This window comes from Schistocerca gregaria, chromosome 5, assembly GCF_023897955.1.
Source record: "Schistocerca gregaria isolate iqSchGreg1 chromosome 5, iqSchGreg1.2, whole genome shotgun sequence".
Classification (NCBI taxonomy): Eukaryota; Metazoa; Arthropoda; class Insecta; order Orthoptera; family Acrididae; genus Schistocerca; species Schistocerca gregaria.
In genome coordinates, this window is record NC_064924.1 from 635,574,016 (window position 1) to 635,600,089 (window position 26,074).

Consider the following 26,074-nt stretch of genomic DNA (forward strand, 5'->3'; position numbering starts at 1 on the left):
GAGTAGGTAGTGGTGGGAGGGTGTATGGGACAGATCTTGGATCTAGGTCTATTGCAGGGATATGAGCTATGAGGCAATGGATTTGGAGTAGGGATGGGCAGCAGTATATCACAGTGGGATGGGTGAGAAAGTATTGGGTAAGATACTCCTCATTTCAGCACAGGATGAGAGGTAGTTAAAACCCTGGTAGAGAATGTGATTTTGTGCTCCAGTCCTGGGTGGTACTGAATCATAAGGGAAGTGCACCTTTGTGGGCAGATGGTGGCTATGTGGGAGGTGATAGGTGACTGGAGAGACAAGGCACAGGAGATCTGCTTCTGTACAAAGTTGGGAGTGGAATTTCTGTTTATGAAGGCCCCAGTGAAGGCCCAACACAGTGTGATTCACAACTTGCACCATCTGGATCCTTCCTACCAACACCAGCTTTTATCAATTGTGCAGGTGGGTATTCTCCTTGCAATATATCCTACTCTCTCATAACCTCTGTCCCCTCAGCCTTGCAAGTCTCTGTCCTTCACTTACTTGTCTCCTTCCTTGCTCCCATTCTGCCAGCACATCCACTAGTCCTTTTCTTCTCTCCTTCCACCTTTCTGCTCCCCACACCCCACCCCCACCTCCACCTCACACTCCTCACCCCAACCAGGCCCCTTGCTGCTCCTAGAAGCACTGCCCTTTCTCACAACTTACGTGTATGGCCCTACAAGCTTCACTACATCTTCCTCCTCCCCAACCTCCTACCTCCCACCTGTTCCCCATGCCTTCTCCTTACCCCCACCACCAACACCAAATTACTGCTCCCGTCAGGCACAGTTACGATGCATTCAGGCCTCAGTGGTCAGAGACAGTGGTCATCTGTGCATGAGTGGTGCTTGTTTGGATGAGTGTGTGTTTTCTACTTTAGAAGAAGGCCTTTCGACCGAAAACTCAAATATACAACAGTCATTTTGTTGTGCCTGTGTGTGATTTAGCATCTCTATATGGTGAGCAGCAATCTATCCTTTTCATAAAATTATATGAAATGGTTGGAACAGGCAGTGAAGTAGGAGTGATTTCATATTACAAGAAATACTGTGTTATCTGAAAAAAGAAATTGCAAAATTAATTGAGAAATGTTAGGAATTTGATATTAAATAAAACAGATTGTAACGAAGCAAGCTGGGATATTTTTAATTCCCCTCTTGTTTTGCCATCTGTCTCCTTCAGTTTTTCATGTTTAGCTAATTGCCTTTCTCATACATGAGTATAATCTGCATTTTCATAATGGAGAAAGACTGGCCCTCAGTTTTAAAGGATAGAACACTGGATCTAGTTTTGTACTTGGTTTTATGTATGTAATTGAGTTTCTAATTTATTTTGACTATTCCTAGTTAGTATCATTTGTTATAGGGTGAAATAACTGATTGTTTCTTAACTTAAATTCTATTGTTGACATGTAAACAAGTATAAATTCTGTAATAATTGTAAACATTTGGAAGACAAAGTACTAGTAATCTTAAAGTATCTATTTAGCTCTATTCAAAAACATTTTAGCAAAACCAGCCCTTCATTGATTCCAAAGTAATTAACAGTTTTGTCCAAAGTATTGTTTGTGTACTTACATTTTTAATTTCGTTATTTAAACAAATAATTCAGCATAAACCTCCTAGTAGAAGAAAGGGTTAATAAGACGCAATTTTTTGATATATTCAGTTAGTTGAGTGAGTTAAGTTTTAATTGTAATTCCTGTAAATTTAACATTAAACAATGCGTAATTTCAGTACCTATTATTGTCATGATATATAAGGGCTTGATTTTTGGTTACGAGGCAGTCAGTCCACGGCCAAGTTTCGAGCAAGTAACCTGTGCTGGTTAGAACCACAACTTCAATTTAACTGTGAAATAAGTGTTAAACAATAAGGCCATGTGTAAAAACCAATGACAGTGACTGCTCCCTATGTACCTGTTTATTCTTCAAGAATTGTGAACTTTGTGGTTAAGTTTTTACTGCTCATACATGTTCAACAGTAAACTATTGTAGCAGTGTGTGGAGTTTCACCTGCTAACTATTAATGAGGCTTATCGGAGGTTAAATAATACTGTGCTGGCCATATAACTGTGTAATATTGGGGGTTGTGCAAAGTGAAGATTAAAGTACTGTGAAATGCAGCTGTGCACCTGTCATCTACATGATTTACAATAGTGTGTGTCGGAATCCACAACCCATTTTTCAGCCAGTGTAGCAATGCAGTACATCAACATCGAGGAGAACAAACAATCAATGAAGAATTAAAAGCAGGTGGAACTGCCACAAGCTGAATCATAAATGACAGCAGTCAGATAATGAACTTGTCTTCAGATAATGAACTTATTTAGTAATCACTCCCTGGAAGTAGTTCAGATTATAGACATGAACAGTCAAGGGGTAACACATCAAATACATGCCATAATGAGTGCTACATACACAGTTGTTCCATGCTATTAATGGTGCGAAAAGTGGCAGTTAACCCTAAATAACAAAAAGTTTGAGGTGATCCACATGAGTGCTAAAAGGAACTCGTTAAACTTCGGTTACACGATAAATCAGTCTAATCTAAAAGCTGTAAATTCAACTAAATACCTAGGTATTACAATTATGAACATCTTAAATTGGAAGGCACACATAGAAAATGTTGTGGGGAAGGCTAACCAAAGACTGTGTTTTATTGGCAGGATACTTAGAAAATGTAACAGGCCTACTAAGGAGACTGCCTACACTACGCTTGTCTGTCCTCTTTTAGAATACTGTTGCACAGTACGGGATCATTACCAGATAGGACTGACAGAGTACATAGAAAAAGTTCAAAGAAAAGCAGCATGTTTTGTATTATTGTGAAATATGGGAGAGAGTGTCACAGAAATGATACAGGATTTGGGCTGGACATAATTAAAAGAAAGGCATTTTTCGATGCGACGGAATCTTCTCACGAAATTCCAATCACTAGCTTTCTCCTCTGAATGCGAAAATATTTTGTTGACACTAAAATAAGGGAAATCAGAGCTCATATGGAAAGATATATGTGTTCATTCTTTCCGCACACTAAACGAGATTGAAATGATAGAGAATTGTGAAGGTGGTTCGATGAACCCTCTGCCAGGCACTTAAATGTGATTTTCAGAGTATCAGTGTAGATGTAGAACCCCCTTAAAAGCACAAACTTTCTTGCCGTTGATAATACATCAAGTAAATTGCCAAAACCCTGTTCTTCATATACGCTGATGAGCCTAAACATTAAGACCACTTGCTTAGAAGCATTCTGGTTGATCTTCGGAATGCAATACACCAATATTACTAAGTGGTTTTCGGGAACTATGTAGCACCAGACGTCTATGTACAGGTCACACTATTCTCCTGAATTATGGGCTGGTGGTTTATGGGCTTGGAGTTGACCCCTATAGTATTCCAGATGCGTTCCATCTGGTTCAGATCAGGTGAATTTGGTGGCCAAGACATCAGTTTACTATAATTCCCCTAAAACCATTGTAGCACAATTCTGGCCTTATGGCATTGCAGTTATCCTTCTGGATGATGCCGTCACCATCAGAGAAGATCTCAACCATGAAGACATGTAGGCGGTCTGCAATAATGTTCAGATTGTCTGTAACTGTCATGGTGCCTTAAGATACTACCAACAGGTCTCATGGAAGCTCAGGTGAATGCCGTATGTAGCATGGTTCTACCCCTACTAACGTACAGCTGTGCCATGTTGCATGTCACAAGCAGCACACCTGGTTGATGGCATATTTGGACACAGCCATCAACCTTCTGCAACAAGGAATAAAATTTGTCTGATCAAACAACATGTTTCCATTAATCCAAGGCCTAGTCTCAATAATCCTGTGCCCATCGCAATTGTAATTGACAATGTCAGAGCCCCATATTTGTCAATGTACACTGTGCTCTGACACACTTGTACACCAGCACTGTACTCTGTAATCAGATCTGCCACAGATTGCCAGCTATCCTATTTTACAGAGCAGGGAAGCTCTGACCTCCATGTTTCATGATGAGACATAGATATCCAACACCTTGTTTGCTTCTCATGGTTTCACAGTTCTTCAGCCACTTTGCTTAGATACTGAACAGCCACCAGCTTCAGTGTCTTGAGAGGCTTGTTCCCAGACTCTGCACTGTAACAACCTGGGCTTTCTCAAAGTCTCTTATGTCATTGTGTTTCCGCATTTGTGGCCCATGTCATTGCTAGAATGATTCCCCATTCATTCTCTGCACAGCTTATATACTCCCCTATTGAGTCATCCGCCCACAGGGTCACCAGGCAGCATACAAGCTCACAGCGAGCAGCAGTCGTAATGTCTTGGCTCATCAGATGTATACAGTGTATTAAGTCATATACGCAGCAGGGGATATAAAATATTCTGTTGCCAGAGCTATTGCAAGAAAGGTAGTAAGACACATATTAATAATTACCAAGTAAACTCACCATTTATCTCTTTCTAAAACATACTGGAAGAGATTATGTACCAAAGAACTGCAATACATCTCTCTTGCAATAAGATAATTAGTCATTCCCATTTTGGAATTCAGGAGGTCTTCTCCAAAGAACATGGTCTTATACTAAATTGAAATAAAAAAAATTTGCCAACTGATATGTAATGTGACTTGTAAAAAGCTCTTGTAGTTCACTATATTCTCTTAGAGAAACCCAAATATTATAATAATAGAAATCTTGTAGTAACTGGTTTTCATACTGCGTAACTGAAAGGCTACAGAGTGTTGCATTAAGAAACCTCGGGTGTACTCAATGACATAGCATGTTCAAAATGCACCTCACAGTGTTTTGCAGAGTATGTATACAGAATGGGGAATAATCATTCTAATTGTACTATAGGGATCAGTATAGGGTCTTCCTTTGTTCTTTTTACATATAAATATCTTCCATCTTATATTCAAGGAACCAAAATACAGGGTGTACCCAATTGAAATTCCATCTTGGATATTCGGGAATCCAGCCGAATGTTTGTGTCGTTCTCGCACAATATTTCAATAGCATGCCTCGCTGTCTTCTTCAGCTGCTACCTGAGACTAGTCCTTGGGTTGATCGAGTCCAGTATTTATGCCTGGGAAAAGCTGGGCATTCCCTAATTGGTCCGCGCTGGGTCGAGTGTTCCATCTGTGGTCCGCGCCCGCCAGACTTGGCTTCAACGGACCCCTCCAGTCGCAGATGTTCCTACTGTTGTCGGCGCCCGTTCTGGCCGTCCTCAACGGATGTGGTTATCATCTGAGGTGTGTCATGCCCAGTCTGAGATGTTGGCTACACTATCTCCTGACTGTACTATGATTTCCACTTCTGTTTCGTGCTGGACGCTCCCTAATCGGTCTGCGCCATGTTGTGTGTTCCGTCTGAGGTCTGCGCACGCCAGATGCGGCTACATTGTCTCTCTCTGGTCACCGGTGTTCTCTCCGCCGTCCACTCCCGGCCTGGCCGTCTTCTGATGACATGATCTGGGGTGTGTCAGATCTGGTCTCCAATGTCCGACACCTTGTCTCACGGCTGTTCTCTCGGTCTCCACTTCTATTTCTTGTAGAATCCCGGAGTGTCCTGAGTTGAGTTTTCACAAGCTCAAGCGCTGGATTCCAGGCAGTGCTGATTTGGTATCCCGAGTCATGGTTGATTAGATTGTCTGTGACCTTAATCTCAATGGCTTCTTTAATGACACTGTCCCAAAATCTTGAGGTCTGTGTCACAATCTTGGTGTCATTGTAATCCATTGAATGACCAAGTTCCAGACAATGCTCTGCTATGGCTGATTTAGTTGCCTGCCTGAGTCTGGTATGTCTTTGGTGTTCTTTACACCTGGTGTTCACAGTTCTGGTGGTCTGGCCAATGTATGACATCCCACACTGGCATGGTATGTTGTAAATACCTGGCTTGCGTAGCCCCAGGTCATCTTTTACATTCCCCAGCATAGCCCCAATTTTGGTGGGTGGGCAAAATATGCTCTTGATGTCATATTTCTGGAGAATCCTGCTGATCTTGGCAGAGATAGGTCCGGCATATGGCAGGTATGCCATCTTCTTTGCCTCTTCTGGTTCCTCTTCTGGATCCTTTAGCCGGTTGGCAGGTTGAAGTGCCTTCTGGATATCTCTAGAGGAGTAACCATTCCTGCTGAACACTGATTGTAAGTGTTCTATTTCTGTGGCCAGACTATCAGGATGTGTCACAGTTTGTGCTCTGTGGACCAGTGTTTTGAGCACTCCATTCTTCTGTGCCTGATGGTGGCAACTGCTGGCTTGTAGGTATAAGTCAGTGTGCATAGGTTTGCAGTACACACTGTGTCCAAATGTGCCACCTGCCTTTCTCTTCACCAGAACATCCAAGAACGGAAGTAGTCCATCCTTCTCCATTTCCATTGTGATCTGAATGTTCGGATGGCAAGAGTTCAGATGTAGCAGGAACTCATCTAACTTCTCTCTACCATGGGGCCAGGTGACAAAGGTATCATCCACATACTAAAAAAAGCACTTGGGCTGATATGTGGCTGATGAGAGTGCCTCCTCTTCAAACCTTTCCATAAATAGGTTTGCCACCACTTGTGATAGAGGGCTGGCCATCGCCATCCCTTCTGTTTGTTCATAAAATTGACCCCCATATAGGAAGTACGTTGAGGTGAGTACATGCCTGAATAGGTCTAGGAGAGCCCCATCGAACTTCTCTTCAATAACCTCAAGTGCACCTTCAGTGGTACCCATGTGAAGAGAGACACCACATCGAAACTAACCATGATGTCTGTTCTGTGATGTGTTGCTGGCCCAGTTGTTGCAGGAAATCCTCTGATTTCCGGATGTGATGTGCACATTTACCCACATGTGGTGTCAACATCATCTTCAGGTATTTTGCAGTAGGGTAAGTTTCTGCGCCAATATTGCTGACAATAGGTCGCAGTGGAACCCCATCCTTATGAACCTTGGGGAGTCCATAAAGTCTAGATGGTGCTGGCACTTTGGGACGCAGCTTCTTGATGACTTGTTCAGGCAGGCAGTCGGAACATCTGTGACTGGAGGGGTCTGTTGAAGCCAAGTCTGGTGGGCACGGACCACAGATGGAACACTCGACCCAGCGCGGACCGATTAGGGAACGCCCAGCTTTTCCCAGGCATAAATACTGGACTTGATCAACCCAAGGACCAGTCTCAGGTAACACCTGAAGAAGACAGCGAGGCATGCTGTTGAAATATCGTGCGAGAACGACGCGAACATCGTGCGAGAACGACGCGAACATCCGGCTGGATTCCTGAATATCCAAGATGTCAACAGATCGCTGGGAAAGCATGAAGAATTACATTAAAGTTCCAGTTTCAGAACACTGTAGAAAGAGAACCACTGCTCAGAATGATGTCAAATTTGAACAGCATATTATTGAAACAGGGGTAAGCATCATGGAATTTAAAAAAAAAAATAATGAAAATTTTACCAGTGGATGTGGGTGTAAGAGTCTTAACATAAATGGGATTGGCTACAAATAACAGATGAATCCCAATACAACAGCAATGGTTTGAGCAGCATGTTACACCAACTGTACTGTTTAATGTGCATGGCTGCCCAAGTTTGTCAGTCAACAGTTGTGGCACTGTCAGTTAGCTAAGTCCATCCACTACAGTGAAGTCATACCAGATTGGATGACAAGAATGGCTTTTTAACTGTCCTGAGGTCAAAAATCATATAAAAAGGAAAATGACATCAGTTTTTAATTATCGTGGGGCCCAAACCGACATAAAAAGAAAATGGCATTAGTGTTTAATTGTCTTGGAGTCAAAAACTGCACAAAAGGAAAATGACATTTCTTCTAACTGTCATGAGCCAAGACTTGCTGACCACGGCTTTCTGCCAGAAGTTGAAATCAAGAACCAACATGTTCAAAAGCAGATCAGAACGTCTTGGGTGTCAAGTTCAGAATGTGCTGTGAGTGTGTGTCTTCAGTTCAGCTATATTTGTAATTGGAGCACGGAACACAACATTCTTCAGATAATCCCCAGCCACAAGTCACATGGATTAAGATTTGGTGATCTGGATGGCCAGGCTGTTGGGTATTTCCAAAATGTCTCTGCAGCAGCCACTTCACTGAGGATCTTGGATAAGAATGATCCTACCCACACATCCACACTGTTGAATGATTGCAATGATGGTGGTGCACAAAAGACCCTCATAGCATTTACCAGTGACGGTTCAGATAACGAGACACACAGGACTCGTCTCCTTGAAAAAAATATGGCCCTATGGCAAACAAGGCTGTCAGCCTGCACCACACAGTCTCCTTTGCAGAATGAAGTGGTATCAGTTGATGTGTGTGCAGATTTTCCATTGCCCATATTCTGCAGTTCTACATATATTGACATTACCTTGAAGATGGTAATGGGCTTTGCCTGTCCACAAATTGTTCCGTGGTCATTCATTGTCCACTTCCATGTGAGCAAGGAATTCAGAGTGAATGTCTGTCTTTCTGGTAGGTCAGCAGGCAGTAACTCCTTAACATGGGTGGATAGCAATGCAGGATGTTTCACAGGATTTTATGCACTGAGTTCGCAGGCATGTCCATGCCATGTCCATGCACTACATGTTTGCACACCATTTCTTGATGCCTCCTGCAATTCTGTGGCCACATCTTCAACAGATGTTGCATCAACTGCTTTCCTGCTTCTGCCAAATTGTGCTTCAAAAGAACTTATCTTTTTTTGAATGTTGTAATCATTTTCTCCAGATCGTTAGCAGACATCAGACCAATGTCTTTCTTCACACCAGTGAGTGTCCAGAACTTCTGCAGGGCTAATGGTGCACAACCACCATTTTTGTAAAAGAGTCTTACCAGTAGTGCACGATCCTTTATTTAGACAGTCATGTTGTGCACCTTGGACATGGACTGAGAAAGGGTCATGTGTCACATGTCTGTTGATGAAGTGCATATTATGACACTTACAGTTTCATCTGTTGGTCTTCTCCCCCCCCCCCCCCCCCCCCCCAATGACATTTCTTCCAGCATCAGTAATATTCTGCTCAGATTTGACATTATTCTGAGCCAGTGGTTCTCTTTCTATAGTGTTTTGAAGCTTTAACTATGGACAACCTGTGGTTCCCTTTGTTGATGCAAGTATTATAATCAAGCTTAATGGAGGAAATAAAATATTTGCAAATGAAAATATTTTTCACTTGACATTAATAACTGGTTCTTTGCAAATGAACTGTCCCTGAACTTAGATAACGAGAAACAGAACATGCAATTCTATGCTGAACAAAGCCACAACACACCATTAGAAACAGAGCATGGGGGTAAATCAACAAATACAATATTTTAAATTCTTTGGTGTTTATATTGATAACAAACTAGACGTCACTGTTACAGCTCTGCAAAACTTGTGTTCTGAGCAAACAAGTTACATTACCATTCAGTCGTCTATAGTGTGGCACAGAAAGGAGCATAAAAATCTCCTTGACCACCTACCCAGTGATATAAAGAATTTAATGGATAATAAAATCAATTAACACAAGCTGAAAGCACATCTGTGTAACAATGCTTTATACTCTGGAGAAGAATTTCTGCGTGTATAATACTATGGACGAATTAAATCAGATGATGCTGAGGGAATTAGATTGGGAAATTATCCACTAAAAGTTGTAGATGAGTTATGCTATTTGGGCAGAAAATAACTTGTCATGGTTGAAGTATAAAGGATACAAAATGATGTCTATAACAAGGAAAGTGTTTCTATAAACAGGAATTTGTTAACATCTAACATAAGTGAAAGTGTTACTGAGTCTCTTCTGAATGTATCTGTCTGGAATGTAGCTTTGTAGGGAAATGAAATGTGCACAATAAATAGTTAACACTGGAAGAAAATAGAAGATTTTATATGTGGTACTTTAGAAGAACGCTAAAAGTCAGATATGTAGATCGTGGACCTAATGAGGAGCTTTGAATAGAACTGGGGAATAATGGGAGGGGGAGAGAAGTTTGTAGCACAACTTGAGTAAAAAGAGGAGTTGATTAATAAGACGTATTCTGAGACATCAAGGATCACCAATTTTGTATTGGTGGGTAGTGTGGGAGTTAAAAATTGTTAAGGGAGACCAAGAGATAAATACATTAATAAATTGAACATAGTTAATTATAAATTTCTGTCTGTAAAAAAGACAATAAAAAAGACTGTTAGCAGTATTTTGTCATATTTTTTACTGAGAAAGTGCGCTATAATTTTAATACTGACTTCTTTCATATAGTAGCAAGAGGATGCAGTTAGGGACCATGAAGCATGCAAACAGATAAATTAAACTTGTGTTTCACTGGTAAAAGGGACTGGCCTTAAATGTGTGTTTCATTGGTAAATGCGTTGTCTTCTCGTAAGCACAGTCATTCCTTTTTAGCAGGTTGCAGCTCTTTACCACAAGTGCTTTGATATCTTAAAAATATGGTTCCAGAGTATACAAGCATTCCCTTGAGAAATGACATTCAGTTCTTGATGATGGATCAAAAATCCAGTCATATTCCACTGAATTGTGGCTGTCATTGTCGTGATGGGGATGATCTTTATCCTTTTGTCATGACAAAATTCTCCATCCTACACTGGAGGATTCTCTTCTGATATTTTAAAAATAATGTCCATAGTTCATATTATTGACCTTAAACTCACTGTTTAGAGTTCAAAGTGGTAGTACATTGTCCTGGTGCAAAAAAATTTAACATGTTGATAACTGAAGTAGAATAAGAAGTAGAGGATCACTCTAAACTGAAACAAAAACTGGAAACTTAACTTGCTAATCATCCATGACTGTCTAGATTAAAAAACAGTATGAAGAAGCACAGATAGAAGAGGCTAACAGTGTTAAATTCTTGGGATTACAACTTGATAACAAATGCTGTTGAGAGGACCATACCACAGAACTGCTGAAATGTCAAATCCTTACTTCCAGTGTGAATGCTATCAGACACAGGTGACATAAAAGTAAAAAGGCTGACATGCTTTGATTACTTTCATTCCATGGTGTGATATTGTTTTTATAGTATTTTGGGGTAACCATTAAAGTCAAACAAAAGATTTCAGAATCGAAAAGCATGTGATACATGTTATTTGTGGCGTGGATTCAAGAGTTTCATGTAGAAGCATGTTCAAAGAATTTGCTATACGTACTCTGCTTCTCATATATTCATTCCTCAGTAAAATATGTTGTAGCTAATATATCCCTTTTTCCAAAATTAGCTCAGTTCGCAAAATCGACACTAGCATTAAGAACAATCTACATAAAGACTTAAAGGCACTTAATTTAGCGCAAAAGGGATTCACTATTCAGAAACATAGTTGTCAATAATTTACTTACAACCAGCCAAGTTTACCTTTAAAAAACATCAGTTTTAGAAGAGCCTGAAATGCTTACTTGCGACCAACTCCTTCTCCAGTGGTGAATATGTAAACAGAACGCATTGATATACTGTATTATTATTATTATTATTATTATTATTATCATATTTTTTATTAATATCATATACTGTAAATAAAAAAAGTTTCACATCCACACAGATCTCTTCAGTACAGACCCATGGAGATGGAGTTCATCTTATCTAATTAATTTGCAATGTAAATGTAAACTGACTCACTCAACATCTTATGATCTATCATGCAAGATGATTCATGGAACATCTAACTAACTAACAAAATAAAGAACCCCTCAAAGATTGAAGTTCTCTGAAAGATGTATGACAGTACATTGTAAACATGCTTTTATACTTACAGCCACCAGTCAACTTTTTTTCTTTAACAATTATCAGTGTTCTGGAATGGACTTCTCACTCTGCAGTGGAGTGTGTGCTGATATGAAACTTCCTGGCAGGTTAAAACAGTGTGTCAACCAAGACTTGTGATTAGTTTGAGTTTCGGCCAGCACAGAATTTTAATTTGCCAGGAAGTTTCAATTATCAGTGTTATTGTGCACGTATTAAGCAAGTAGCTGTAGTAACAATAGTTTCATGGTATAACTGAAGATGCAGTAGCCTTGCCCACATGCTCCCCCCTTGCCCGCATGCTCCCACCCCCCCCCCCCCCCCAAAAAAAAAAAAAAAAAAAAAACAACTTTTCTACTAATTTATTATGTTAATTTACATCCTGCTTAAATACAAATGGAATATATCATTTTTATGAAGGCTAATTGTACAGAATTCATTTATAACAAATCAGTTATAATATATCATTTATCATTGAACATGTAAAAAGGTTGTCCTTCGTGGTTTGATCAACAGAACATGCTGAATAAAGTTGGATCATTTGTATAATACATATTTTGCTCTGCCTGCTCTCTTTTTCTTCTCCTGTAAAAGAGGATATTGGTTGGGGTGGAGATACACTGCTTTAAATTGATAGCACTCATGATGTGTTACTGACATTTCCTTTGTAAGTGTACAGATAAAAAAAATCTTCTCACCAAGTGGTGGCTGGGGAACCAATACATGAAAGAATTTATCTTTCACAAGCTGTCAGAGCCATTGGCTCCTTCGTCTGGCAGAAGAGTTGAAGGGGCAGGAAGAGGGGTGAATGAAAAGGACTGGACTGGTTTAGGGAAAGAGGTACAGCTTAGAAAAGTCACTCAGAATCCCTGGGCAGGGGAGACTTATCTGTCTGGCAACCATGGGGGTCTCATTGGTTGATACAGCCTGCAGCAGACATGGGATTACTTTCTCAAGCACAGCACCCACTTAAAGCAATCTTTTAAAGTCTGGAAAGCCAGGTCGCAGTGAGGTGACCATTTGAAATGTGCACCTTGGTTTAGAACAGGTTCAGTGAGTATGAGAGCTCTGATACTTATGCAAGGGAGTGGCCATAATAATTGATCTTACCCAGAAACACTTGAAAGTCTTTGACATTTTTGAGGTACTGTGCAATAGCTGCAATGTAATCATCTTTTGGTTCATGTCCATTGGCCAAGAGTTTGAACCTTAAATATGTCAAGGGTAGTTGCGCGAAGGAACACTTGTGGTGGTTATATTTGAGTACATTTGCTGCCAGCTCTGGAACAAGAGCTAGAAGTTGTTTCATTTGTAACCAAGATACCATCAAGGTGTGTGGCACAGTTTGGAATACCTTATAGTAATTGTGCCATAAAACATCAGATTATGGCAGGAGGTAACCAATTGTAACTGTAGATGCCATATGTTGTATTGAGCATGAGGTAAGCTTGTGGTACTGCATCTGAACAAATTTGAAAATATGCCTCTGTGTTGCCAATTTTACCAAATAGGGTACCATAGTCCAATTTTGCAAGAGTTCATCTGGAGTTGGTACAAGATATGTTTCCACTTCAGCTAGTGCATTTATCATGCACAAAGCCTCAAAGTGTTATTGTGTTTGCATATTGTTGCCAGTGGAATGGCCCATTGACTATGTGGGAAAGGTATCAACAGATCTTCGTGAGGTGAATCTGTCCAATTCTGTTTTGAGGATGTTCCAAGGGTCAGGAGTACCGGGCAAGCTTCAAAGAAATGCAGGGCAACCATCACCTTAAGAGTGATATTAACTTCGAAAGCAATTGTCTTCCGTAATGTCTGTGAAAAGTATTGAACTTATGAGGTCAGCTACCACAAGAAAATTTACTGGATGAGTGACTTGATTAGAAGTAAAACAGGAGACATTCCTAGCAATGGCAACTGATGACATCAGCCAGTGATTTGTCTCAGCTGCTTGCAAATGCAGTGAGGGTTGGTTCAGCAGGGACACAGAAGCACCAGTATCCAGTAGTGACCTCACAGAGTGACTGCCTATGCATGTATCTATGTTCATTTTCTGGGCTTCATTCAGAGAAATCAGCACTTCGTAGGTTTATCACTCACTTGGTTCACTGCCATAGGCTGGGACATATTTACCGTAAAAATGCTAAAACATATACCTTGTTAGGTGTCCCTTTTTTCCACAGCATCGACCATTGTGGGTATGTGCTACATTTACTCTTCCTTCAGGAAGCAGTGTTTACAGACAGGTAATGGTGGTGCTGCTGATGTGTTCTGGCAGTGCCACAGATGTATTACATTGCCAGTGGTGTGATTGTGTATGGGATCATCCGGGTGGCGGAGCAGGTGAGTGCCCCACTGGAGGTGGGGAAAGAAAGATGCTTTATCATTTAGCTACAATATAGCAGGTCAGCAACTGGAAGCAGTTAATTCCATAAATTATCTGGGAGTACGCATTAGGAGTGATTTAAAATGGAATGATCATATAAAGTTGATCGTCGGTAAAGCAGATGCCAGACTGAGATTCATTGGAAGAATACTAAGGAAATGCAATCCAAAAACAAAGGAAGTAGGTTACAGTACACTTGTTCGCCCACTGCTTGAATACTGCTCAGCAGTGTGGGATCCGTACCAGATAGGGTTGATAGAAGAGATAGAGAAGATCCAACAGAGAGCAGCGCGCTTCGTTACAGGATCATTTAGTAATCGCGAAAGCATTATGGAGATGATAGATAAACTCCAGTGGAAGACTCTGCAGGAGAGACGCTCAGTAGCTTGGTACGGGCTTTTGTTGAAGTTTCGAGAACATACCTTCACCGAAGAGTCAAGCAGTATATTTCTACCTCCTACATATATCTCGCAAAGAGACCATGAGGATAAAATCAGAGAGATTAGAGCCCACACAGAAGCATACCGACAATCCTTCTTTCCACGAACAACACGAGACTGGAATAGAAAGGAGAACTGATAGAGGTATTCAGGGTATCCTCCGCCACACACCGTCATGTGGCTTGCGGAGTATGAATGTAGATGTAGATGTAGATGTAGAGGTTGTTTGACATCCCACACAACCAATGCTCAAGAGCTGATGCTGTGACACCTTCTAACATCATAAACAAATTCTTGTCTGTGCAGGCAGTTTCTTAGGCTTGAGTTATTCACATTACTCCCATCAGAGAAAGATCTGACTTCCTCAATATGTGGTTCCTTATTCCTAATTTGGTGCACAAAGATTCAGAATTGCAATTCCTACTTAATACCTGATGTTCCCTTGAGCAACAGAAAATACAAGTATCTCAGACAGAGTTATCCATATCAGAGCAAGCTTAATGTAACAGGAGTGTAGAAGGTGCCTCTGAGTTTTTAATGTTGACTTCTTATACCTCAGCTGCTACCTACCATATTGCAGAAAAGCATCCTTTGAGGTTGAAGTTTTTCTTTGTAATTCCTTGTGACTGTGCAGTTAAGGCAAGATTCCTGCCACTGCAAGCTCACAGTTATCTGGGTTAATGCAGATCTGAGATTGCACAGATAACTGAAAACCATGGATAATCTAAAATACACATAATATTTACCAGAAACTGCCATTAACTGTAGTTACAAAACATGCCACTTCTCACATTTGAAAACCCACTGTATTATTTGCCAGAAACTGATAACTTATTTACAAAATTACACTTGAAATACACTATATTTAATTTCACTTTCTGTCAGTTCATTTTTGGGAAATAAACTTTCATTTTATTCTGTTTCTGTTTGTCATTCACTTGTTTCCTGATGGTGGTTTTCATTTGCCAGAAAATCAAACCATCCATACAGTCAAATGAATTTTGTTATATTTTTCAGTTTTTTTTTTTTCAACTTGGTGTGCATGATAATGGGTTCCCTGATCACCTCATCTATGTTCACGTCCTCTACCAAACACATTTTGTTCACTGTATCAGCGTCACATAGCTGCTCAAATCCAGTTTCATAGATTTCGCTATGTAACCACTCATAAATGATGAATGTTTTTGTCATCTACATTTTCGTAACAACTAATCTTTATAGGAAAATAAAATATTCTTTTTAAAGTAAAAGAATACACATGTTTTGTGTTTTACTTTTTTTAAAGTTACTGAGGATGGTCATGATGGGGGCAAACTAAGAGTGTGTGGACAGGAAGCATTGACCAGCCCCCAGCTCTGAATTGCTAGATTAGTCCAACTCAGATTCAGTTGTTACTTAGTGAACTACCTCGCTAATTGCTTAGCATTTAGTATCATCTGGAGAGCACACATAAATTTATAGGTTGCTTTTAGTCGGCCAAGCACTATCCCCCTGTGCCAAATAAAAGCTACATCCATCTAACTGAAATGTAGCTCATCTACTACTGTGTGCAAAACACAGAAATGGGTGAAATGAAGATAATGTCTAGGGTTGCAGCTAGCAGAGAACCCTGTGATTGTACAGGTATGATCATATGAAGAGAATATCACCTCACATAAGCCCTGAACACACTTTCCCCAGAGTGTTCACTGAATGGAACCAATAATAAAAGTTTTTGATGACATGTGAAAATCAGATTCCTGAGGAAATTTTATAAATTTATAATTAAAATTTATATTTTTACTATTATCAGCTAACCTGTTATAAATAGTAACATATGCTTAGTATTAACAAACTGAATTAAAATTATTCATAATTTATGTTGCCTGTAATTTGCTTTTCATGTGGGTATTTAGAGCACACTGTTTGATTGAATTTAATCATATCATTTGTCGTGTTAGTTTTTTTTGTGCTATACTATGAACAACGCATATTTTCATTTGTGCACAGTTGGGCGAGTTCAGTGCACCAACTAGTTCATCTGGCTCACTGGAAGATCACAGTCCACAACTGTCATCTGCAAGTTCAGGAAGTTCAAGAGCGGGTGTCCCTGCAATGCCACATTTCCAGCAACTGCTAGAAGGTTTGCAGGTAAGCATGCTGGAGATTGTTGTTATTATTAGCAAGCTTCACAAGCTACAAAAGCTCTTCACTGCAGACGTCACAACACTGTGCCAGGTTGTACTATTTTGGCATTTAATTTTCCAATACATCACGTGTAAAATTTTCATATCTTCTTTGACATTGCCACATCTTCATTTCTCTCTCTCTCTCTCTCTCTCTCTCTCTTTTTCATGTGTGTGTGTGTGTGTGTGTGTGTGTGTGTGTGTGTGTGTGTGTGCGCGTGTGTGTGCGCGCGCACGCGCGCGTTTGTGTGCTCTCTCTCCCTCTCTCTGTTTCTCAATGTGGTAACATGTAACATTGTGGTAACGTGTAACATGTAAATGGAAAATTATAAAATAAGAAGTTGTAGGTAAAAGTGAAGATAACGTGCAGGGTTGTTATGTTTATTTGCATGTGGTGAGATCTGTTGAGGGTACAATGTACACCTTCAACATGGCACAATGAATGCGGGGACCCAGGAACAAAAGTTGTGGTGATCACCAGTCTGACTTGGAGGTGCGCTGAATTCCAAATTGTAGGGAGAAATAATTGAATCTTGTTAAGAAAGACATGTGAAAATAATATTTGTCATTCTTTCTGTGTTTGCTTCTGAATTCGGACATGATACACTGCCTGATAACAGTGAAACACCCAGAAGGGGAGGAGGAAACAAAATGAAACTTCACAGGCTGAGAGGGAAAGCAATGTTATTTCAGCAATTATAAAACATAGCAGTATCACCCCATTTATCAGTCAGACATTGCACACCACTTTGGCCTGGATTTATGCACTGATTCGTGTGGGAAGCATGTCATAAAGCAATTGTATCCTCTCCTGAGGCAACCTGACCCACGACAGTTACCACTTATGAAAACTAGCACTGTGGCAAAACTGATCTTTGAGTTGGTCCAGTACATGTTCTTCTATGGACAGATCTGGGGATCTTCCTGGCCATGGGATTATCTCAGCATCAGGCAGACTTTTTGTAGAGACACATTTATTTTTTATTTATTTATTAATTCCATGTTCCGTAGATCCAGTTAGTGAGTCAATCACAAGGATATGGAACGTGTCAAATTGTACAGGTTTCAATTTAAACTTACAATAAATACAAGGGCAATTCAATGCCAAATTGTACATAGTCTAAGTAAGACATACTATAAATACAGTAATATATACAATGTCAGCTAAATAACATAACAACTATTTAACAGAAAAAAGTTTCAAATAAAGGTTACAAATAAGAGCACAAGGTTAAATCAGACATTAGGCCTACATGAGTAAATACAGGTACAGCCAATTTGTTGTTGCAAAAACTGTGATTATGCTCAAATGCTCAATAAAATCAATTGAACTAGTTCTAGACACATTAAGTTTAGTAATGATGTACACTTTCTTTCAAATATTCATCCACAGTATAAAAATATCTCTGTGTCAGGTAATCTTTGAGAACTTGTTTAAATTTTGGCAGTTCTGTATGAACACATTTGATATGTAGCTTAATGCTGGAGTAGTAAACTCCTTTTTGTACCAGAGTGAGACGTTTCATTTCGACATGTAGATTGTTTTTGTTTCTGGTGTTATAGCCATGGAATTTACTGTTGTCTTGGTAGATAGAATAATTTTTGCACACAAAGGTCAGCAAGGAAAAAATATACTATGAGGCAGTTGTTAGGATACCTATCTTTCGAAACAAGTGCCTGCAAGTGTGTCTTTGATGGACCCCACACATTATTCTGATTGCTTTTTTTTTGGACGGTGAAAACTTTTTTTGCAAGTGGTTGGTTCCCCCAGAACATGATAGCATATGACATCAATGAGTGGAAGTAGCCAAAGTAGGCCACCTTAATGGCGTCAACTTCAGCCACTGAAGAAATTACCCATAATGCAAATGTTGCCGAGCTAAGTTTCTTACATAGATGTAGAATGTGAACTGACCAATTACATTTACTGTCTATATAAGCACCCAGGAATTTTGTATCTTCAACTTTCTGTATTGGTTGATCTTTACATTTTATGTTAATTTCATTGAGATTACTTTGTGATGTATGGAACCTCATATAATGAGTTTTATTTGCATCGAGTGAGAGACCATTTGAGGAGAACCAATTTAAGATGTCATTAAAGACAGTATTTGTAGTTTGTTCAAGATTGTGATCTATCAAATCATCAATTAGAATTGTGGTATCATCAGCGAACAGGGTAAATTTGCTGTTTGTCTCAGAACAAAGAGGAAGATCATTGATGAAGATGAGGAACAGCAATGGGCCCAAAACGGAGCCTTGAGGCACCCCACATGTTATTGTGCCCCACTCAGACAAGGCAGGTTTTCCAGAAGAGCCATTTAGCATTACCGTCTGCTTGCGATCCTTCAGATACGATTGCAGCCACAAGCCAACAGTACCACCTAAACCATAGTATTCTGCCTTTTTCAAAAGAATTTGGTGGTTTACACAGTCAAAGGCTTTCGTAAGATCACAAAAAATACCCACTGGAGACATTTTTTTGTTAATGGCTTCCAAAACTTGGTTGCTGAAAGAGAATATTGCCTGTTCGGTACAAAGACCAGCACGAAAACCAAACTGATTTTTGCTTAAGGTACTGTGGAAGTTGAGATGATCCACAATCCTCCCGTGTATGAGTTTCTCAAGAATTTTCGAGAAGGTAGTTAATAGGGATATTGGGCGATAGTCTGTTCCATCGTTTTTATCACCTTTTTTTAAAGAGAGGAATCACTACAGCCAATTTTAGTCAGTCAGGGACAATCCCTTCTTGTAGGGATGTATTGTATATGTTGCATAAGACGGGACTAAAAAATTTATAACAGTGTTTTAGTATTGTACTAGAAATATTGTCCACACCAGCAGAATTTTTATTTTTTAATGATCTGATTACTCTTATGACTTCGCTTACAGTAACTGGAGGTAAAGATAACTGTGGGATTCTGTTGCTAATAGCTTTCTGTAGGAGGGACAATGATTCTTCCATAGAACCATTACAGCCTGTCTTCTCTGGTGCTCTCAAAAAGTGGTTATTAAATATTTCTGCAACCAACTCAGTTTTCTTTATGATACTGTCCCCTGTTATAATCTCTACCTGAGACATGTTCTCTGTTTTCCTGCCAGTTTCCCTCTTTATTACATTCCAAATAGTTTTAATTTTATTTTCTGAGCTTTCAATTTCTGATTTTATGCACATACTTTTAGATTTATTTATAACCTTCTTGAGAATGGTACAGTAAAGTTTGTAGTGTTGTCGTTTCTTTGGATCATTACAAATCCTGAGAGAACTGTATAACATCCTCTTTGTTCTACATGATGTTATTACCCCTGTAGTGATCCAAGACTTCTTGGCATTGCCTGTATGACTATTTCTAACTATTTTTTGGGGAAAGATGGACTCAAATAAAGACATAAATTCATTTAAAAATGAATTGTACTTTTTGTTTACATCTGTTTCCCTATATACTGGGCTCCAATCTATCTCTTTTAGGCTGTCATTAATTTCATAAGGCCCTCTTCATTTATTATCCTAAAAGATTTCCAGGAATGCTCAGGACTGTTGCACACACTGATGTATTTGAGCCTAAGTAATTGACCACCATGATCAGAAAGGCCAAGGACTGGATGTACAGTGATCTCATTGCATTTAGACTTATCTATAAATATATTATCTATCAGACTTTTACTGTTAACAGTAACCATAGTTGGGAAATCTACAATTGCCATCAGATTATAAGACTCCATTAAATGTACTAAATCAGCTTTACTATTGCTCTCATTTAGGAAATCAACATTAAAGTCACCAGTAATTATTAAGTTCTTGGACTTTGAGTACAGTTTGGATAATAAAGAATCTAAGTGCTTAAGAAATACATTCAATTTCCCTGAGGGAGATCTATACAGTGCTAACACTATAACCGTGATGTCATTTACAGTAATCTCAACGCCACATACTTCAATTTGTTGCTCTATACAATGGCTCTTTAAATCTAATGCATTGTAAGATATGTTGTTTTTAGATAAATTACCACTCCACCTTTTTCCATGATGGTTCTAGAGTAATGCACTGCCTGACAGTAACTGCTTAGCTGCAACCTTTCAATATCCTTCACATGATGTTCACTAAAACATAATACATCAGTATCTTTTATTCCTTGTGGTTCCTCTAACAGAACAGTAATGTCATTTACTTTATTACCAAGTCCTCCCACATTCTGGTGAAAAATTGTCATTGCTTTGGAGTTAGATGCAGATGTAAACTTTTGCCTAAAAAATTATCTGAAGCTACACAAGCAGTACGTTCATTACTAACAATTTCCTGAAATATTTGAGATTGAAACTGAGTCTGACTTGATGGCTGGAGCCATTTAAGTGCGATTGGTTCCAACTTTGGGGTACATTTGTGGACATCTTCCAATATTTTTGTTTTTAAAAGGGTACCTAATTCTTTTTTTCCTGATCTGTTCAGGTGCATACCGTGTCTTGTAAATAATTCTCGCCCAAAACTGCTTATATCTACAACACAAGTATTGTTAAAGTGCTTACACAACTTTGCTAACTTAAGAGTTCGTTTGTGAGATAGCCTCATTTACACAGGACTGTGGGATTAAGTCATGTCTCTTTGGAATGTTCACAACAAATACCTTAGACTGATGAAGCGCCGATATTTTCTTCCTGAGCGACTGTACGACATCATTCCCTTCGTTGCAGGCAACGTTGTTTGAGCCACCTATTAAGATCACACACTCGTTTTTTACTTTCTCAAGATCACACCCCGCTACAACTTCTTGAAGTTTAGCACCCAGTTTTACGATTCCACATACATCGGCACCATTCAAACTGCTTTTCACTATGTCAGCCATGCCTCTGCCATGACTATCAGCGAAAATGTGAAAACGATTTTTTGATGTTTCACTCACAGCAGACTGGATCACGCTACTGCCACTTTCACTGCTATTAACTGAAGGTTGTGGCTTCGGAAGATCAAACCTAACTTTTTTCCGATAGTTTACCGATACACTCTTCTTACGATTGTTTTCACTTTCTGTGAGACTATTACTAGAACAAAGTACATCAAAATTGTTTACATTCTCGAACCTCGAAACATTTGTTGAAGACGACGTTTTAGCGCCGAATAATTGACGCTTGTTGTGTACTAACTTCCATTTTGATGATTTATCAGCGTCATTTTGCGGCAATGTATCCATGTTCTGGCGAAAGTTTTTGTTCTTCTGTCTGTCTTGAAGCAATGGATCCATGTTATGCTTCGACTTCAGCTCCGTATTTTCGGACTTCAGACTGTTGATTTCTACTCTTAGACTGCTGATTACACATTGTAAACTAGCAATACGTTCACTATACTTTAAGAATTCATTTTTGCACTTTACGCACGAATTTTTAACGGTTTCACTATAACTTATTTTAGGAGTAAAATCACGGACATCTACACACGCCGCCATCTTGTCAGTGATGGCGTGTGTGGATTAGCACTGCCCTGTTTAAACATGGCACCACAATACTGTCACATCAGAAGCAACAGAAGAAGATGCAGTACGTCAGTGATGTACCTTGTACCATCAGAGTTTGCCACCTTGTACCATCAGAGTTTGCTTAGTCACTACCACTTGTGACCTGAAGTCATGCCCAGTAGCTCCCCACAACATGATGGCAGGAGTAACACCAATGTTCTTTTCCAGAATGGGACCTACTGGGTTTCCACTGTACTCGATAATGATAGTCATCCACATAGGGCAGAACCACAATTTACCACTGAACACAACCGATTCTACTCATCAGCAATCCATGCTTCCACTTCAAATGAAGTCATTTGTGTTGTGGTGTTAACAGCAGCCTAAGTGTGGGACATTAATTGCATAGTCCAGGCAGTAACTGTCTGTGAAAATAGTGTGGGATGATGTAGAATGTTGTAGGGAGTCCATTGCTTGTTCCCAAATGTCAGGGACAGATATGAATGGGTTGCAGTGTGCTTAGTGCACAGTATAGTGATCCTCTGTTGTGGTGGTCAGCCATGGTCAACCAGAACCTTGATGACCGGTATACCTGCACTCACATTTTTATGCATTCAAACATTGGACCACTACTACATCAGAAGGCCCCACAAATCTGGATATTGCACAGTTCAACTAACTGACTAAATGGAAACTCACAATGAGGCCCCTTCAGACTCTGTCAGGTGCTGATAACACTGTCTCAGACTAGTACATGGCACCTCTGTGTCCTTCACAGTGCTCACTCAACATCTGACACTGTTCACACCCAGTATATACCTGATGAGGCCTGATAACAATACTAATGCAGTCTGGTGTCTGTTATACCTCTCACAGAGAATTACAGCTGTATCATTTACATACCTGCCCACAGTGTATACATTTAGAAATTTATACTGATACAGGTTTATGTCTTCTGGGTGTTCCACTTTTTTGTCAGGCACTGTACATTAAACCAAGAAATCGTAATTGTAAATGAGTTAATGTATTTTTTGTGAAGAATCTCTCCTAGTATATAAAATGTTCAAACAACTTACAGGGATGCAACCAGGTAATGTCTTTGACAACTGTTGATATTTTGACAGCTACACAAACTGTCATTTTCAAGATATAAATTCAGTGAGAGAAGGCCATGCAAAGAAATTTAAAACCTTTGTATGTGGGGCATATGCTGAGGGACCCATCACCCTCCCCCCCCCCCCCCCATCCCCCCTTGTGCACACAAAGTGTAAACAGTTGTGCCTTCATATAATCAGTGATAAATATCAGAGTTTATATTGAATATGAATTACCAATGGCTCAGGTATGAGGTAGCATTAACTCTGTGCTGCTGCTATTTGACAAGGGAGAGAGCAGAATTCCAAGCTGCATTTAAGCACAACCCTCCATTGCCATAAATCACTTGCTTACGTAAATTCAACTGCTTTTTTAAAATCAGTATCTCAGTGGGTGACAGTGGTCACCAGATGCTCCACCTGTTATATTCCACAGGATGACCAGTACTAAGGCAGTCTTCTGCAATAGTAGATTTACTCTGCTGTTGTATGAATGTGACAAACTGATGCCCAATACATGGGCCTTCATTGCCCTGGTGGTGTAACCAGTGTATGACATTCCACAACTACAAGTGATATGTTAGACATCCGACTAATATAAACCAACATCAATCATCCTTCACAGATCCTAAAGGTCCCTAATCTTGGTTAGTGGTCAAATCATACATTTCACGTCATGTTTCCACAAAATGCATCCAATAGTGTTAGAAATTCTCGAGGGTAAGACAGAAATGCCATAGACTTTGGTGACACATCATTATTTTTTAACTCACCTGATTCATTGCTTGGTTGACAGTGCAACGTGTATCTGATCACCTCCCCCCCCCCCCCCCCCATCCCCCTCCCCCTTCCCCCCTCCCCCCCTTTCTCTCTCTCTCTCTTACCATTGTGAGAAAAGGTGACTTAAGCTGACATGCTTTTGGGATCTGAGATGACATGGGCCCTATCGACCAAGGTACAAAGACCTCCTTTACTCTGAACCAAATGGCATCAACTAGTATCCTGGAGACATAAATCAGTGTGATTTGGCATCTTACAAAGGGCATTTCCCAACATACCATCAGTCTTTTCTTGACATACACATCAAAGAAGGGAAGGCAGCTATCCTTTTCGTCATCACCATAAAGTGAATATTTGGGTGGATTGAATTGTAAAAAGCCACAGTATGTGACAAAGAGCTCCCCAGTGTAACTCCATCTGTCTCTTCATAAAACTGGTCATTCAAAAAAAAGTAAGTGGAAGTCAGCACATATTGAAACAGGTTGTGTTAATTGAACACCAAACCTAATCTCACAAGGCGAGGTCACAACATTGGGATCACAGATTTACTTCAAACTTTGTACAATTTTAGTAGCCATTAAAACAACATAATGTGCTAGTGGTAAGGTGCACTACTCAGGCAATTCTGACAAAATCACAAGAGAAGTTTTACATGTCTGTTATATGCCTTATGTGACTGTGAGTAGGTGCTGCACATTATAGTTCATGGTGATCAAGTGATTAGCAATTGAGCTCCACAACACGAGTATGTATGAACCAACAGTTCAACTCCCACTCAAACTTCATTAATCTATTTTTTTCCACCACTAGTCATTTTATTAATTTATATGACATTCGAGAAATAATATACTGTAAAAACTATGTGTATTTGCATGAAGTTTTAATTTATGTTTTTCATGTCTGTATGACAAATCTCGTCCAATAACATGTGATGTCAAGAACATATCAGGTGAGGAATTGTTCATTACTCTTGTTGTCCAGCACATTTTGACTTACTATATTACTGTTTGTGAATAATGTCATTCAGATCATTATTTATTGACATTTGATTTGTGCTTTCCAAGCCTGTCTCTCATCCTTGAAAATTTAATTACATATAGTAAATAGTCAAGTAACACATGAAATTCACTACAACTTCATGAAAATGCACATGGATTTTTTTAAATTTTTTTTTTCTCTCTCTCTCTCTCAATATATTACATCTCAAATGTCATATAAATTAAATAACATAACCAGTGATGAAAAAATAGATTAAAAAGTAAGCTGTTGCAGTATTCAAACTGTCACTTCATTTGTGACTTGTTTTGCAACATGTGTATGCTAATCACTTGATGACAATGACTTCTTATGACCAGCACTTTAGCACAGATACATCAGTTACACAATAGATGTGTAAAACTTCTCTCGCAATTTTCTCCGAATTTGCAAAGTAGTGCATCTTACTTCTTGCACATTATGTTGTTTTAATGACCTACTAAAGGTGTTCAAGGTTTGACGCAAATCCGTAATTCCAGCGTCATGGCCTCCCCTTGTCAATTAACTGTAACAAGTCAGTCAAAGAACACAAATGATGAGAGACCATATGAAAACTAACTAAAATATCAAAATCATTCAAACAAGTTCTTAATGTGGTTCACACACTGATCTGCTAGTGGGCTTAACACAGTAGCAAGATGTTTTACTACATGTCATGTCAGAGCAACATTGCTACTGACAGTAGGCCTAAGAGGAACCCCTTCCTTGTGAATCTTTAGAAGGCCTTATAATCAGTGGAGAATGGCACAATAAGAGTTAAGACTCTTATAGTCTCTTGCAGGAAGAAAGTTTCTTTAGAACATTGTTGGTCTTCCTCTCAACCTTTTTTGTTGGGTCAGCACTGAGCCTGTTATGGATCAGTTAATACTACATCTTTAGAATGTATTCCTGCTTGCTCAACACAACTGTACCATTGTCCTTGTCCATGGGTAAGATAACAATATCAGGATCCACCATGAGTGAACACAAAGAAGCCCTTGTTATAT

The 26,074-nt window shown here is 39.4% G+C and overlaps 1 protein-coding gene across 5 annotated transcripts in view; it reads left to right on the top strand.

Annotated features, from left to right (window-relative positions):
• Positions 1-26,074, top strand: part of LOC126272274 (protein madd-4-like) — a 2,033,115-nt gene that overhangs the window by 1,892,939 nt on the left and 114,102 nt on the right. For all 5 annotated transcript variants that reach the window (XM_049975019.1, XM_049975021.1, XM_049975022.1 and 2 more), the window contains exon 19: positions 16,557-16,697. In XM_049975019.1, the coding sequence (XP_049830976.1) occupies positions 16,557-16,697 (141 nt within the window). The remainder of the gene's footprint in view (positions 1-16,556; positions 16,698-26,074) is intronic.